This window comes from Podarcis bocagei (genome assembly GCF_964188305.1).
Source record: "Podarcis bocagei genome assembly, chromosome: 4".
Classification (NCBI taxonomy): domain Eukaryota; kingdom Metazoa; phylum Chordata; class Lepidosauria; order Squamata; family Lacertidae; genus Podarcis; species Podarcis bocagei.
The window spans coordinates 534,677-552,483 of record NC_138128.1 but is presented as its reverse complement, the minus strand read 5'-3'; the positions used below and the strand labels follow the sequence as shown (position 1 = coordinate 552,483).

The 17,807-nt window shown below is 52.2% G+C and overlaps 1 protein-coding gene across 6 annotated transcripts in view; it reads right to left on the bottom strand.

Annotated features, from left to right (window-relative positions):
• ATP13A3 (ATPase 13A3) overlaps nt 1-15,582 on the bottom strand; it is a 45,306-nt gene extending 29,724 nt beyond the window's left edge. For 2 of the 6 annotated variants that reach the window (XM_081189970.1, XM_081189974.1), the window contains exons 1-7: nt 8,739-8,806; nt 5,658-5,742; nt 2,877-3,050; nt 1,636-1,821; nt 1,082-1,152; nt 891-971; nt 152-221 (exon numbers count right to left, since the gene is read on the bottom strand). In XM_081189970.1, coding sequence (XP_081046096.1) covers nt 152-221; nt 891-971; nt 1,082-1,152; nt 1,636-1,821; nt 2,877-3,050; nt 5,658-5,742; nt 8,739-8,791 — 720 coding nt within the window. In that variant the 5' untranslated portion in view covers nt 8,792-8,806. Of the gene's footprint in view, nt 1-151; nt 222-890; nt 972-1,081; nt 1,153-1,635; nt 1,822-2,876; nt 3,051-5,657; nt 5,743-8,738; nt 8,807-12,314; nt 12,365-15,461 lie in introns of those variants that run through there. The other 4 variants (XM_081189975.1, XM_081189972.1, XM_081189973.1 and 1 more) reach the window with 4 other exon arrangements.
• Nucleotides 15,583-17,807: the final 2,225 nt, after the last annotated feature.

Below are 17,807 nucleotides of genomic sequence, written 5' to 3'. Positions count from 1 at the left end.
CCAGAACCAGAGGGGGAATCCAGGCAGGTTTCCCCTCCATAGCCTTTAACCCTTTCATGCACAGTTAATCCCCAGTCCAGATCCCACAGAGCAGCAGGTGGGAGCCCCCTTCTCCTGCTCTCTCGCAAACAAAGACACATGCAATTCTTACCTCCTTAATCAAAAGTTTAAAAACGGAAGGCACTTTCACGGCAATTTCATTTACTCCGTAGAATAATTTTCTGTATGAAAAACAGAAGCCAAATAAATAAAAAATTTTAAAAAAAACGGAAGTGTTTTGCTTGCTAACATGAACAGCAATCTATACATTACTAAGAAGGGAGCGGCAGCAGCTGGGAGGGAGAATGGTGAGAAGGCAGCTTGGTGTTTTGCAAAACCCAGCGACCCAGAATGGCTCCCCCAGCCCCACCTGAAGGGCAGGCAGAGAGGCCCCCAGGCCCAGGGGCTCAAGGCAAGGCAGGCCTTGCATCGGGGGTGGGGGAAGAGATTTAATTGCAAAGATTCCACATACACACCCCTTTTGCACTTCAAAGAAGAGGAGGAGGGGTTTAGATTTGATATCCTGCTTTATCACTACCCTAAGGAGTCTCAAAGCGGCTCACATTCTCCTTTCCCTTCCTCCCCCACAAGAAACACTCTGTGAGGTGAGTGGGGCTGAGAGACTTCAGAGAAATGTGACTGGCTCAAGGTCACCCAGCAGCTGCAGGTGGAGGAGCAGGGAAGCGAACCCGGTTCCCCAGATTACGAGTCCACTGCTCTTAACCACTACACAGTGCACTGCCATACACAAAACCACTACTGAGAGTAACTGCTCAATTTTCAAGGAACAGCTGCCTGAGAGGCTCCTGTACACCCCCCCCCACACACACAACTTTTCTGTTTGAGTGTACCTGTAATCTCGCATCCCCTTGGTCAGCCCTGCGCTGTGTTCATTATGGATTGCCGAACAGGAAGTGGAGTCATCCAGACCCCTAAAGGAAAGGAAACAGAGCGTGAGCGTGTGCACACACACACACAAACAGGAGTCACCAGCCAAAGTCCTTTCGGCAAAGAGGCAGGAAAAACAGCCGGTGGCCCTTACTTTATGGAGCTGAAGTTCTGCATGGCGTCATTCCAGAAATACTTCACGCTGTGGTGGGTGAAATAACGGATCTGGAAGACGCATAAATACAAGGAGGCCATCAGAATGCGTGACTTGACAGCGACTGTTCATAAAAGCAAACTGAGCTGCTGATCGTTTTGAAAGTCAAATGAAAAAAATGTGTGCAGTCCCAGCTGCCCCACACTGCCCCTTTTATTGCTTAATAATCTAATTATGCCCACTGCATTGGCTCTCAAATCAGAGGTCCTCACACTCCTGCGGCCACAAACCTGCCTGGGGCACCGGCTCATTGCTACCCCTTGCAGCATGCTGGCATTCCAATCAGAGCCCCGAATGGTGGAGCAGCTGAGAGGAGGGGAAGGGTGAGGCCTCTTCAGGGTCTGCTCACGCACCAGAGCCTCAACACCTCCCCCCAAGCTGCCTTTGTGCACAGCAGCCATTCCCAAGTAACCCCCAGGCGGAGGCAAAGGCACATGGATAAACGCTGCCCATTGGAGGCTGCCACGCAGAGGACGATCCCACAACTTTCCTACCTCCTGTAGGTGAGCCTGGGAACGTCTGTTCAAATCATTTTCGCCCTCTTCAGCCAGGTTGATGTCCAAATGACCACTGCAGCCATTTGTCATCTTCTCCGATGCATATTTTGGAGTCTGCAACAGATTGGGCCCCAAAGAAAGCACAATGCGAACCTTTGCACAAAACCATGTCTGGAATTCATCCTTTAAAAGAGAGAGAGAGAGAGAGAGAGCTTTCAGAACAAAAGTCTGACAGTGAGCTTCTGCGCCTTTGGATGATCTGACAAACATCGCTGGCAATTTGATAACTGCGAAGCAGGTGCTTAACTATACATGACTCTAAGCAGGTGTGTAAAGGGAGCCCCACCCCAGAAGTGGGGGGCAGACCACACCTCTCAAGGGGGGCGCAGGATGACACCACTGGGCTAAGCAAAGGGGGAGGAACTTTCAGGAGATGACTGTCCTCAGGCGCTGAGAGTTCACCCAGACCCTATGATACAGACACAGGGACTCTTGCTTCCAGCTTCCTCCACACCTTGTAGGGACCCAAACACATGCAGAAGGCAGAGGGGCATTCTGCACATGCGCAATCTTTGCTGTCCCCTCTATATTTCTGTGATTTTATGAGATTTAATAATGAGATGCCTTTTAGCACCTCTAGCAGGCTTCTGCATAGAATTTACTTTCTGCTTTCTTCCCATCTCCCCCAGCAAAGTCTGCCGCTATCCCCTCTCCTCTGGAGCCTGCAAGGAGGGGCCAGGCCACTTTGTGTTTCTACAACACCCACGCTTCTCTACAAACAGGTAACAGCTCCAGGCTGTGAATACGGCCCGCGAAGGCACCGCTTGGCCAGACTGCAGAACTGCACAAAGTTGGACAGACATGCAGCTGGTCATTTCTGGGTGGTGGCCAGTCCCTAAGCTGAGGAGATCTCTGCACAGATCACATGTGAAGTCCAAAGCCCAGGGTCCTTGGGGCTACTGAAGGTCCAGGCTTTGAGAGCGGCTGCTCAAAACACTCCTTTGAAGAGCAAGCCTGCTTGACCCCCAGGAAGCTTCCCCAAGAATTAAATAGTTCCTGCCAGTTTTTCAGCCAGGGCGGGGAGGCAGAAACCAGGGCGATGGCCCTCTGGATCAGACGCTCCTCCTGCCATGCAAAGAAAGCTTTGTGGGAGAAGCCTGTCCTGCCCAGAGGCCACAGCCAGCCTGGTCCTCCCCGCCTCCCTGGGGATCTTCCCTGCCAAAAAGGGCGGCACTCACTGTTGTCCGCAGCAGAACCACTTTGCTGCCTCGGAGGGAAGTCCTCCTGCACGTCGCCTTCACCCGCCACTGAGGCATCCAGTAGAGGAGGAGGAGGAGGAAGCCGCCCGTGCACAGCACCCCCACAGCCACCAGGACCATCTTCCACCGGCAAAACGTGTAGCCGTAGATCTTCTGCAAGGAAGAAGGGGAATCAATCAGACCAAGGCAATGGCACAGCTGGCAGAACAGCCTCAGGACGCCTCTGCTCTGCTCTCCCTCCCTGTGGCAGGACCAGGGGCGTTCCTGGAGGTCGCTCGCTTCACGGCAGGAGCCCAGGGGCAGCCACCTATCTATGCCAAGGAGAAAGGACAACTGCGAGACACACGGACACCATCTGCTGCAAGAGCTGCAGGTCCTATCAGACTCTTGCTGGCCACTGGAGAGCAGGACAAAGAAGCCACACATGTCACCCTGTCCGGCTGCTGACCAAGTGACAGGGAAAAAAACACCCAGGGCGAGAGGAGGGCAGAAAAACAGCCGGGGATAAAATCAACAGCAAAATGTGACCAGGAACTTGTCCCTAGTGAGTTTTCTCCAGCCTACGCCTGAGTTCCAAAGCAGAGTTACTGGGGGCAACTGAGAACATTTCGGAAAAATCGCTTCTGGCAAGTGAAGGGAGTTTGCTTTTGTGCTCAAGTGCTGCTGATTCCCTGGGGCAAAAGGCCCTCAAGATTTCTCCACCAGCTGTGTTTCTAAGCACCCACCTACTCACTCGCAACCTCCAGCTTGTGCGCTCAACCCCAGAAACCCAGATGGGCAGACTGTCAGAAGACGGTTGGGCTGTGACACCAGGCCACTGAAACACTTCTGCGCATGAGATACATGCAGTAAAGGCACAGGGCATAACTGCCAGGGGCTGGATTAGATAACCCTTGGGGTTCCCTTCCAACTCCGCAATTCTGTGATTAAATTCCACATCTCTGGTTTGCTCTCCACCGCCAGAAAATCTAAGGATACTGGAAGCCAGTGAGGAGGCCCTGAGCAGCTTCCAGACCCCCCCCCCACACACACACCGCAAGAGGCCGAGATGGATGGCAGAACAGAGGGGGCTATCTTGGCCTGGCCACCTTGAGCCTCAGAAGAGGAGCCCACTTGAAACTTCTGGATCAGGCCCAGCTGAAATGAAACACACTAGATGATGACGCAAATGAATCTGACCCTCCTCTCTTCAACTTGGGCAGAATTTTACTGTCTGGAAGAGCGGAGGGCGGGGGGGGGGGACTGGCAGGGAAGGGAGGCAAGCAGGCAGGTACTTGGAGGACGGCCAGAGGCTTCTTTCCACTGTCACACGGCAGAGGAAACAGAAGCAGCGGGAGCCCACAGGAAGATGGAAAGAAATTGGGGCCAGAACTCTGTCCGGAGCAGCTGCAGAGAGGCTCTGTGAGCTCCGACAGCAACAGAGGGGGTGGGAAAGGTGGGGCAGTCCTGACAAAGCAAACCCTCAATACCGGCCAGAAGGCGGCCTGGGAATCCCACTGCCCACTTTCTCCATACCAGGCTTCATTTTATAAACTTGTGCCAGGCCCCCCTTCCTTCTTTCAACACCCCAAAGCCCAACGTGCCGTAAGCTTCCTCCTAGAGCGGCTGCTCCAGCCCCTCTCAGCTGCCCTGCTCAAAAGCTCTTCCTGCTCTACGGTTTCCTTTTTGAGGCGCACTGAATGGCACTCCAAGGGGGGGGGGCCGCACCACAGATGCGGAAAACGGCATTATGACATTGGCAAGCTGATTTCCGGCCCCTTTCCCTAAAGATCCAGGAGATGGAATCTGCCTTTCCCGCAGCTGCCGCAGCCGGGATTGACATTGCCATCCCTTTCCTGGTCAGCCACACTCAAGGCATCTTTTCTCACCTGCTCACAACAACACCACCATGTTACTTATACGCTGCCACTTGACTGGGTTCCCTCCCTGGCCTTGTCATCGCCTCCCTCCCTGCTTGGCCAGATCCTTGAGATCCCAACACCAAAGCGACTCTCCTTCAGGAGAGGAAAGAGGCAGGGGAACCACTTCTGCGTGGGCAAAGCTGCTGCAAAGACCCCACACCAGGGGTCAACAACCCTGTGGGGTCTGTGGGCACATTTGCAAACCAGGGAAACTGTTATGGGCACAAACACACACATGCTACAACCTTCCCCCCCCCATCAGCCAATAACCCCACCCGCCCCCAAAACCCCACCCGCCAAAAGCAGGCTAAAGTTGTCTATGGTGGAAAGAGGCTTCTTTCCGTGGAGGGAGGGGCAGGGGGTGGGACCCTGCGGGCGCCATGCCCCAGACCCTCAAGGGCAACCCGTGGGGACGGGAACCAGGAGAAGGAGAAGGAGAAGAGTAGTTTGGATTTGATATCCCGCCTTTCACTCCCTTTAAGGAGTCTCAAAGCGGCTAACATTCTCCTTTCCCTTCCTCCCCCACAACAAACACTCTGTGAGGTGAGTGGGGCTGAGAGACTTCAGAGAAGTGTGACTGGCCCAAGGTCACCCAGCAGCTGCATGTGGAAGAGCGGAGACGCGAACCCGGTTCCCCAGATTACGAGTCCACCACTCTTAAGCACTACACCACAGCTTGGCAGCCAGTCTTCTGTGCAGGGGGCTCCTGGCATCTTCTCAGTCAAGGAAGAAAAGCCCTTCTATCCTCAGAGGTCCTGGGCTTGCAGACAGAGAAGCCTCACAAGGAGGACTCCAGAGAGCAAGGAAAGGCTCCGCTCCCTGTTTAAAAAGGAAGCAACTAAACCATAAAGCCAATTACCATCTCATCTTCCTCGCCTTTGTTGACCAGCTTTTCCTCATTCTCCATGTTCAGCGTGACGGGATCAGGCACCAGCGGACCTGCGCTGAGAAAGAAAGGGAAAAAGAAGCCTTTATGAAACATATCACCAAGATTTGCGGAGCCTGCAGCCACTGCCGACACCTTCTCCAAGGACTTCCCCCAGACCAAAGGGCGCACGCCGAGCACAGGCACAGCTTCCCAAACTTTTCAGACATGAATCATTTCACGACACGGTAATTCAGTTTTACAAGCAAACCAGAGGTTAAACTAACCCCTTTCCAAACCCTGGAGGAGCGCTTGTGTGACACACTGCGGAAAGCTCTGTGCACAAGTCTGCTTAAGTGTCAGCTGCCAACTGCAGCCCCGACCCAGAAGAAAAACCATGGCAGGAGAACTGGAGGGTTATAGCTAGATCCCAACAGAAGAGATGCAGCAGAATTTGAGCGTGAAACTCCTAAGCATACTTTGAATTCTGTGTGTTCTTGTAATGCTTTGCTCATGATACTTACAAACATTTCTTCAAATATATCTATATCTATATATCTTTATCTATAGATAGATAGATATACCAAGAGGTGAAGTGTTAGCCAGCGATATTTCCAACAAGGCAAAGCAGCTCAAACTCTCCTCCTCTCCAACCCCCCAGAGCTGTTACACAAGAGTGGCCAGTATGTTCCTTCTTGACCCACACATGCCTTGACCACCCTGCTAACGCAGCAGAACCCTGACTCTCCACATTTTAATGCATGAGTTCTTCAGCTGAGGGTTTCACAGGACTTTTCCTGTTTCTTGTCACCGTGGATTCCAGCTCGCATAGCAAATTCCCCATCGACACCTCAGTTAATCTTTCCACCTGTGGCAAACATTTCCTATAACCTCTTGAATTATTTTCACCTCTGTCCATAAACGCTGCATAGCTCTGCATCCCCACTGCATGCGCAATCTTCGCAAGAGCATCCCAAGAGCCCTGGGGCCGGATCAAGCCCATAGCCCACCTAGGTCAGCATCCTGCTCTAACCGTGCGCGAAACCTGCAAGCAGGACTGAGCACAAGAGTCCTCTGCCCCTGACTAGGGAGCCAGAGCACAGCCACCAGGCCTGGAAGCCTCAGCCAGCCTTATGCTCCATGCATTTGCCAAAACATTTTTCCAGCCCCCTGAGATGGTGGTCCTGGGGGAGTGAATTCCAGAGTTTGACTATGCACCCCCATCACTAACCAGCTAACGCTAAGCAGCACAACACTTCCAGAAGAACAGAACGCTGTTCCCAGACAGAGGGGAATGAGGAACCTGCAGGCAGGGGCGGCTGTATTCTAATTTATTGTATAGGCCTCCTAATCTCAGGTGCTTTATAAATAATAAAGTTATTAAGAACTTGAGACTGCCCTAAGAGACACTCAGCCAAATCCCTGTTCTCACTCCCCCCTCTGGAAACATCTCAAGAGCTCAGCTGGGCTCCACATATACTTGGAGCTGCAGGAGAGAGAGAGAGAGAGAGAGAGAGAGAGAGAGAGAGAGAGAGAGAGATGCTTTCATACAGTTTTTCCGCAATGCATGCTGAATTTCTATCTTACGAATATATCAGACCAGCCACCATCGGTGCGCAGAAATCCCTGGGGTGACCACTTTCTGCAACACCACAAAACCAAGCTCAGAATATGTACAAAATGCTGAACAGGCCTAAGGCCACCCATACCTTCATTCTAGGCTACAACTTCCTCTCCTGCGAAAGACAAGAGTTTTCAGAATGAAACCTGGCACAGCGTCCACAAGCTGATCCAAACAGCAAAAAATGCCTCCATGGGAAATAGCTGACTTCCTGTGCTTACTTACCTATGGCTGAGTGTTTTCAAGTGGCCCAAGGTGCCGTCCCCTTGAAGGAAGCCTCCAGAGTTTAACTGTTAGCTTCAAAACAGTGAAAAGTTTCTTTGCAGGTGATGTTATAAAATGCACTATGTTCTATAGTCAACATGGGTTTTGCCTTTTGAGAGTGAAGTCATCTCGTAACCAGGCATTTGCACTGGAATCAAAGGGTCACACGGTCCTCTCGCCCCACCAGATGAAATAGCTCTATAAATATTGCTGACTGCCCTAAATTTATGAAAGGGTTTTTTTGCACAGGATGCGTGAGTTGCCGCCCTTTGGGCTCAAACGCTCCCCAGCCAAGGCAAATGTCCCTCTCTTCACTCTGCAAATCAGAGTGACAAGAGCATTAACAGAACAGAGAACGAAGAATATGAGTTTCCAGAAAAGGAAAGACAACGCACTTAAGAACAGACAGAGGCTCCCACCTCAGGCCACACGAGGCCAACAGAACAATGTCTTCCTCCGGCATAAGTGCCAATTGAGCCTTATGAATCTAGAATGGCAAGAGGCGCCAGTGGGTGTAGGAGAACCCCAAGGTTTGCAGAAGGACAAAAGAATGCCCCCAAAGCGGCCCAAGAAGGCTGAGCCACAGATTTCTGGCTGACTGTCGGATGGGAAACAGAAAAGAAGGAATGGAATGAAGGAGGGCGCAGTTCACTGGCTGGCACAGGGAAGAGGGGAATTCCATAAGACAGTGACTTGTTGCCAGCCCTGCTTTGTCCCGTAACACGGAATGCCATTTCCCCAGATCCACTCAAAAGTAAGAGAACCGACAAGCTCCCAGCAGAGGACAAGTGAGAAAGCAATAAGAAAGCTAAAAATCATCATCACCACCACCATCTGGTAGAGAAAGGAGAGAAAATACTTGGAAATTAATAATACTTCAATCCCCTCCTGAAATAACGTTACACTTGCCTCATAAACAACAGGGCTTCACCGCTGAGTATTCTTAAATAGTGCACCAACCTTTGAAATTGTGAACTTGAAAGGCTTGAGCTCTGGAAGAAAACAGTCCACCCCAAAAAAACGAAGACAATCCCACCATCTCTTGGACCTCAGCAACCTAGGAGCTGCTGTTGGCCAACAGCCAGGCCCTTTGCACAACAAGGCGGGAGAAGCCTCACGAGACCTTCAGGGTGAAGCAAGAGCACATGGCCACCCCCGCTGCTTCCAGGTCTAGAAGAAACAAGACACACCTGGCTGCCTCTCTTGCCACCAGCAGGGCCCTTCCTCTCTTGGGCGGCAGCATCCGGACAGCACCTGCCAGGGAGAAGATGGGCCAGAGGCAGGCAGGCTGCGCCTCGCTGGACCAGCAGCCAGAGGAGACAGGACTGGCCTCACTGGAGCAGCAGCTGCTTTTATCAGTGGGGCTTGTGTGAAGCCCTTCTTAACAGCCAGCCCCCTATCTACAAGGGAAGCCCCGCCAATGAACTATTTTGTCTCAACCCTTAAATAGGAAAGCATCCAGAGGGCAGCTTCGGCTGCCTTATCAAGAGCGCTTTTGGCACCCCTCACCCTGGAGGGTTATTTGGAAAAAGGAAAAAGGAAAACATCCCCCACAACAATTGCAAGGCGGTCTGGGGCTGGGGTGGAGGACGTGTCTGCGGCCCCCAGACGGACGGCGCAGCCCCCTCTATTCAAAGTGCCCTAACGGCCCGCGAGGGGCCAAGCCCCCGGCCCCGGCACAAGGCACATTCGCCCCGATGTTATCTCCATCGCCAAAAGCATTGAGGATATTATGCAGCTGACCAAACCCTTCCTCGCTCACACAATGGGCAGCTTTGTGCTCGGAACCGGAGTAAACACACAATGCAAGACGCAAAAATGGTGAAACGGGCGCCAGCACTTTGCAGATGAAGTCAGCCCGACTGTCCGTTATCATTTGCTCTGTGGAATAAATATGAAGGCCCCGCACGGTCAGTGCTGGAGAACCAACCCTCCTGGAAGAGGCCAAGAGTCAACGGCGGCAAGGAACTTGAACCAAGGGCCTGGACTCGTGACTTTCAAGAGAAAGAAGAGAGCCGCGAGGATTCCAGGGTCTCCATCTGCAATATCTCTAGAATTCTCAATCTTTCTAGACCTCAATGTTACGGGGAGTCAGCACATTAAGAAAGAAGAGTCAGGCACAAGGAGGCCCAACTGGTCCAGCGCTGCATCTCCCACCACAACCAGCCAGAAGCCAAGGCCACAGCAAGGACACACATCTGAACAACAGCTCCATCCTGCTCACACTCCCCAGAAAGCGGCTCTGGCACAGGGGGTCAGGTGGAGTCGTCATAACTGGCAGTCCTGGATAGCCTCTTCCTCCTCCTTCATGAACTTGTCTAAACTTCTGCGAAAGCCGCTTTAACGTTAGCGTACATCATCACACTTCTTGGTAGTTCAGCTACGTGCTATATTTATTTACTTAAAACATTTCTAATGGCTTTGTGTCTCTAAGGGGTATACAGCGTAAAAGTCGGAAGCATCACCAATAAAACAAAAAGACAACACAAAACCAGTAAAGAAGCACAAAATGCCCCTTTTGGGGTCACCACCATGTGACCTTTCGTGGGGTGCAGTACTGCAAGCAGACTCTCCCCAGGTGATCTAAGTGATCTTGCAGGTCCTGTGCAGGAATGAGTCCGTTCTTCTGAATCCTCCCCACATGCAGCTTCACTGAATGACACACCAAGTGGGGTATTATAACACAAGAAGCAGACTTCTCCCCCCCCCCACACACACACACACACAAACCCAATTTTTACACCTGTCCTCCCCAGCTCACCACTAGCCTGAACCACCATCTACTTCAGTTCCTCAGACTCCCCTCCTGCAAAAGCAAGTTCACAACTGGGAGCTGCCCTTTATCTTCTGCTGTGAAGACAGACGCAGCTTTTCTACAATCTCCTTATCCTCCTTGAGCAGCCACTGGCTCCTTGGTCAGATCCCTTTCAGGTGGTCAACTCCATCGCCTGGTCAAGAGGAGGAAAGAGCATCAAGAGTCCAGCCCGGATTAACTCCATAAGCACCTTTTCTGCTACTGCAGTCAGCCAGCCAAACAACTAGAACCGTTTGGGGATGAGTTGAAATATGGCCTGGGTCTTCGGTTCTGCTTTTCAACAGCCAGTTTGGCTCCAAGCTCCCTGAACACCACTAAAAGTTTCATCCATGTGCAAGTCATAAAATCATAGAGTTGGAAGAGACCACAAGGGCCATCGAGTCCAACCCCCTGCCAAGTCATGCTCCAACGCAGCATTGCTCCGCTCACAGAAGTGACGCGGTGCCACCAAGGGAGATGGCCTTTCAGAAACACCCCATGGGGCTTGCTGCAGGATGCCCCCCCCCCTTTACCCGGCTGGTGCCTCTCTCCTCCTCCTCCCTCGTTCTGCTATGCTAGCTGTTGGCCCAAAAGGCTTTGTCCATCTCGCTGTGTAATAACAGATATTATTCTTCCTGCGGTTCTTCCCCGAAAAGAACGCTCCAGGAGGACCCAACGGCTCCACCTCCTCCCAGAGTGCTGGAAGGCACGGGGACAAACCCCCTGGGAAGACGCGTGGCCACCTGAGCCGGCATCTGCCCAGGTCATCAGGAGGCCTCGTGATGCTGAGAGTGCAGGAACGAGGGGAAAGGGTGGTGGACCTTTCCAGTTTAAGCAGATCACCCAACTGATGCCTCCAGGTGCTGCTATTCGGGATTTCTGCTTTGCCTGAAATGTCAAATATTGATCCTATACAGTATATACAAAGAGACTACTGAATTTCCACCCAAGCACGTCTCTGAAAAGTTATTATTTGTACCTGCGAACAAAGATTAATTCCAGTGCCCTTTGAAGAGGCTCCTGTGGACAGAAGGTGCAAAGCAGCTCATGCCTGGGGCAAGTGACCTCCCAGTGCCTTGGACTCCTCCAGCTGGAGTCTAGCTAGCCAAATTGGAGGTGCTGCCACTGCTGCTCCCAGCCTGGGCTTCCAGCCCCCATCCCGCCCCCACCCCAGTCCAACTTTATACTCCCTGACTCTCTGCCTTGCCTTGGTACAGACAAGCCCCCCACCCTCCACCCAAGAAACTACTTCTGCTGCTAGAATGGCTCAATTGCTGAACAGCAAACAAAGCTTCACACTTTACTCCACTAACAAACCTGGTACAATAAGCATGACATCACTGCTCAGTGAATACCTGGAAATCTTGCAAGCATACCAGATCGGTTCAACAAAGCCCTCCTCTCAATGCCCATTTTATCACTTCCCATCTTGGGCTTTCTGGTATAATGCGGGCTTTTGTTTCAGAGTTTAGGCTTAAGGAAGACCATTGTATCTAGCAAGCACCAAACCAAAATGGTATTTACATTCGTAAAAAGTGGATTCTTTACATAAATATATGTTCTGTTGCGAAAAGCATGCTGCACTTGGTGGTTGACCGAGCTGGATTTGAAAGCAAAGATTGTAACAATCCCAGGAACTGTTGGTGCCTAGATCTGTGATCCTTGGTCACGCGTTACGGCTGCAGTCCAGCAGACACTTGGGAGCAAGTCCTCGTTGGACTTGGCAGGGCTCACTTCTAACTCACTTCTGACGGGCACACCGAGAAAAAACACACACAGATTTTGACTGGACCTTTTTCCGCACAATGACACACCCAAGGATGGAATTGCTCATGTGCGAAGGAGACCCTCTTTGCTTACTGCTGAAGGGTTGACTCGACAGCCCCGGCAGGCCAGCAAAACCTAACAGGGTGTCCTCACCATGTTGTCCCACGCAAATTGTAACTACAGCACAATGCCCCCTTCTACTTACACACCAGGGAGCCACGGAAGGGTCCTCTGCACCATCTGCTAGCCACATGTGACCCACAGGCACACCAGCGCTTGCCTTGCCGACCTGTGCAACAGACCCAGGGGGCCCATCCTGCCCCAGATCCAACTCCAGCAAGCAGATGCGCCCGGAAGCTCTTATGCCGGTGTGCTGCCACGCCCTCTTCACCCACAACGATGTCTGGCAGGCATCATATCCACGGCGTACACTAAGCCAGACATCCCTCCTCTTCCATGAATCTGTCTGGTCCCTTTTGAAAAAGAAAGCTGCTTGTGGTCCAGCACGGTGAATGCTCTGCAGGAAGGCAACCCAAACTTTTGAACTCAGCCCGCACTTTAAAGGTAAAGGTACCCCTGACCGTTAGCTCCAGTCGCGGACGACTTTGGGGTTGCAGCATTCATCTCACTCTACCGGCCGAGGGAGCCAGCGTTTGTCCGCAGACAGCCTCCGGGTCACGAGGCCAGCATGACTGAGCCACTTCTGGTGAACCAGAGCAGAGCACGGAAATGCCATTTACCTTCCCGCCAGACCAGTACCTATTTATCTACTTGCACTTTGATGTGCTTTCGAACTGCTAGGTGGGCAGGAGCTGGGACCGAGTAACGGGACCTCACCCAATTGCAGGGATTTAAACCGCCGACCTTCTGATCAGCAAGCCCAAGAGGCTCAGTGGTTTAGACCATAGCGCCACCGCATTCCTCAGCCCGCACTTTACCCCTGGTTATTCCTGGGCAGGTTCAACTCAAGGCCAAGCAGCACTTAGCACTTGTGAGTCACAGAAATCCAGTAAACTTTGATCGGCTTCAGAAGTTATTTAATAACTTGACCCCCACCCTGAGAACTAGCATGTCTTTTAGCAACAGGGAGGAAGTTCTCACAGAGCCTAATGGAATGCCCCTGCTCCCAGTATGTCATCACTCCCTCTGCATTTTGCCATTCCTTGTAAATTTAACTCCCATAATGAGGAAAATCTCCAGGGTGTTTGGCAAGGATCTGCAAGCTCCCAGTAGAGCCCGTTGGACAGGATCCCAGCGGCCGCCCCTAACAAGTACCTCTAATTGCTGCAAGTGCATTTTGGCAGAAAGCAAACGAAAAGGAAAGCCCTGTGCAAAGAAGGCTGGCAGGAGGGTGGGAGCCAGGGGAGGGACGCTTCTCTTGTGGGGACTCAAGAGCCCACCTAGACCAGCCGTGTGCTCAGGAACACAATTCCCCAGATCCTGAAGCCTCCCTCCCCCAGCCTCTGAAAGGGTTAAGGAAGAGATTCCAAAGCCTCTCTGAGCAGCTTTTTCCACAGCGGCTGCTTGGAGGGCTGGGGCTGATTATTCTGGCGCTGAGACAACCACCCAAGGCGTACATGCGAAGCTGCGAGGAATATTGGTATTCTATCCAAACTGCACCTCCATTGACTGAAATGTTTTATGTATGTACAAAATCATTTATTCTGCCACCTTTCTGGGCAGGGCCTGCCAGAGGCAGCTCACGGTGTCATAAAGAGCAAAATAAACACACCATACTTCTGAAATCTCTTAGCTACACTGACAATCTGACTCAGTACTGCCTGCACTGACTGGTAGCAGCTCTCTAGGATTTCAGCCAGGGAGCCTTTTCCCAGCCCTGCCTGGAGATGCTGCCACTGGGGCCTGACCACTGGACCTTTCGTGTGCAAGGCGGGGGCCCTTCCCCTTTGCGATCCACTGCAAACACTCTGCAAATAAAGCAGCTCAACCACGCCTTGACCAAGACCACAGATTCTGGTCAAGGTTCTTGCGCAGCCTGGCTACAGAATCCTTTGGGGCGAGAGGCTGGCCATGGGTGCCCTTGGCTCTTGTGGGTGATGGGAGCAGACAGAACCTCCCGAAGGGAAGGGGCACTTCCTGAAACCACAGGAAGGATCCTAGTAAGACCCCCTCCTGCAGTGGGGGGAAACTGAATTGCTCTGGGTGGACCTCAGTGAATTCTGGTTGTCTGGTGCCAAGCAGGCTGCTTTAGGTCAGTGATCAAGCCTGTTGTCGCAGCCCGGGCACAAGTGTTCCTGGATGAAACAGAGTATTTGATGCCTACCTTGGTTCTGGAAGTGCCCTCTTCATTAGCGGTGCCAACCTCTGGCGGCACCTGGGTTGTGGAAGACCCTCTCTGGGGAGACCTGCTAGGTTCCTCAGCTGCCCATCTAAACACAAGGAGAGAAGGAAACAGCCTTCTTTCTATATTGGTCCGGCTACCTCTGGGATGCCTGGACTTTCAGCCGGGGTCTCCCCACGCCATACCAGGGAGCCTGGCACCCTTCACACCTTGAGCAGGGAGGAGCTCTGCCACCAACCTACCACCCTTCACCCTGAAGCCAAGGGGGGAGAAAAAGATGTCACTCAGAGGTATGGCTGGATTCCCAACTCCCAGCCAGGGATGATGGGAGCTGCCCTCTGGCCATGTCTGAAGGGCCACCACATGCAGGCCCTTCATGGGGACCAGCAGCAACAACTCTGGGCTCTCTGCCCAGATACTTTGAGCCACTGGTGCTCCCACATCTCACCGTCATGCAGTTTAATTGCGATTTCATTGTGCACACTCTGCATAGGAAGAGCTCTGAGTTCCCAAGACGGCAAGATCTAGGGAAAGCAGCAGCTCTGTGCCAGCTAAGCTCTGCAGTGTTGTATATCCTTCCATGCCCTCTCGGGGAAAGCCCCACTAGGGCAGGGCGAACTCAAAAGTCCTCTGTGCAGGAGAGACTCTCCGAGGGCACCCCTCCCGGGTTCTCCATCTATCGATCTATTTATTTATTCATTTTCCTGCCCCCTGCGCAATCGCCTAAGAAAACCCCACGTTCAGCTGCTGCCCTGAGGAGAGGCGGCCAGGCATCACCGGGGACACGCAGCCATCTTCCGATCCTCGCCTGCTCGGGCCCGTGGGGCAAAGGGAAAGGCGGCCGAGAGCCCAGCGGGAAGCCGGGCCGGGAAGCCCGAGGGGCGCCGGAGAGCCAAGCCGCTTCCCGCCTCCTTCTCCGGGGCTCGGAGGTGGAGGGAAGGGAGCGGCGGCGGCGTCCGAGCTCGGCTCCCCGAGGGGGGCCACGTGCGAGACAGGGAAGCCCCGGACCCCGAGACCCCCGCCGGGCCTTCCCCGCCGCGGGACACCCACCTGCGGCCTCCGCCCGGAGGGGACCGAGGCGCCTCCACGTGTCAGCCGCTTCCCACGCGACGCCCGCCGCCGGCCGGGTCCCCTCTGCGCAGGTGCCGCCGCCGCCCTGCCGGGCCTCCTCCGCCTCCTCTCCCGGCTCCCCTTCGGCGACGGAGGGGGGGACCGGCCCGGGGGGGGGGCCTCGCCTCAGCTCTCCGCCTGCCTGCCTGCGCCCCCGGCCGCCGGAAGCGCCTCAGCCCCGCCGGATGCGACGTCGCCCGGCCCCGCCTACTTCCGCTCGCCCGCCGCGCGGCCGCTCTCGCGGTTGCCCGGCAACGCCCGCCCCGCCCCGGAATGGCCCAGCCGGAAGGGAACCCCGGGGGGAGGGGCATCTAGTCGGACCCGCGCAGGGGGGGGCGGAAGAGGCCCCGGGGTCGCCTGCGACTGGACGGAACGGCCAGGGGGCCTTCACCACGTGATGTGTGTGTAAAGATATGTATGCATACCGAGACATCATATGGAAAAGCAAAAAAAAGCAGAGACATCACCTTGCCCAAGAAAGGTCCGTATAGTTCAAGCTCTGGTTTTCCCAGCAGTGATGTATGGAAGTGAGAGCTGGACCATAAAGAAGGCTGATCGCCGAAGAATGGATGCTTTTGAATTCTGGTGCTGGAGGAGACTCTTGAGAGTCCCATGGACTGCAAGAAGATCCAACCTCTCCATTCTGAAGGAAATCAGCCCTGAGTGCTCACTGGAAGGACAGATCCTGAAGCTGAGGCTCCAAGACTTTGGCCACCTCATGAGAAGAGAAGACTCCCTGGAAAAGACCCTGATGTTGGGAAAGATGGAGGGCAGAAGGAGAAGGGGACGACAGAGGACGAGATGGTTGCACAGTGTTCCCAAAACTATGAACATGAGTTTGACCAAACTGCAGGAGGCAGTGGAAGACAGGAGGGCCTGGCGTGCTCTGGTCCAGGGGGTCATGACTAAACGACTCAACAACAACATACACACACACAAACAAAATATATGTGTATATATATATATATATATATATTTTATAGAATTTTTATTGGTTTTACAAAATTTTATAGAACAAACAAACACTTAAAAAGACAAACATACACGTATAATTTCATATCATATTTTCATAAACCTCTTTTCTGGGACTTCCCCATACCCCCCCCCTTTCTGCATCCCAATGTCCATAATTTTATAGCAACTCCCATTTGTTACTTTCCAACCTCTGTCATCTTAGTCATCTCTATATTCTGACCTTATATCACTGTATCCCTTTGTTCCTGAAAACCACAACACTCTAACATTCATTAAGTTTATAATAGTCCTTAAGATAATATATATATAATATATATGCACACACACACATAGTCGTACCTGTTTTGCGACCAGGATCCTTTCTGGAGCCCCAGCTGCTAGCTGAAAAGGACGCAGTGCACAGTGCCACATCTGCGCACACACACGGAGCAGTTTGTGCTTCTGTGCATGCATGAGCAGCAAACCCAGAAGTAACCCATTCCAGTACTTCCAGGTTTGCCCCGGACGTTCGCCAGAATGGATGCTAGACGAGGCAGATGTTCGCGGAGGTATTACTGTGTGTGTGTGTGTGTGTATGTAATTTCTATTAAATATTCTAAAAATAATAAGAAAATTGTCCAGTAGCACCATAGAGACCAACTAAGTTTGTTCTCTGGATACATTGGTACATCTGGTTGCAAACGGGATCCGTTCCGGAGTCTATTCGCAACCTGAAAAGAATGCAACCTGCGTCTGCGCACACGTGGGTCACAATTCGCCGCCTCTGTGCGTGCGTGTGACGTCATTTTGCACGTCTGCATGCACGAGCGGTGAAACCCAAAAGTAACCCTTTTCGGTACTCCTGGGTCACCACAGGACGCAACCTGAAAACACGCAACCTGAAGCAAACGTAACATGAGGTATGACTGTATAAGCTTTCAGATGAGGCAGTGTTCATGCACACAAAAGCTTATACCCAGAACAAACTTAGTTGGTCTCTTTTTTAAAAAAAAAAAAAGATATTTATTAAAGGTTTAATAGTTACAGAAAGAAGAGAAAAGAAACAATAAAAAGTTAAACAAAACAAAACAATACCTTACAGTACATCAAAAATAAAACAAAAACAAAAAACAATACAGCAAAACAACAAGAAAAACAAAAACATTTAAAACACATCCAATATTTCCGTATCTTTACCTTTCATTTACTTGTTTCATCGACCTCCTCACACCTCCCTTTTTTGTATTCTAGTTCAATTAGCTATTTCAGCAAATCCTTTCCATCTTTCTCAATTTTTTTTTTATAATTTGTCTTAACACAATCTAACCTTAA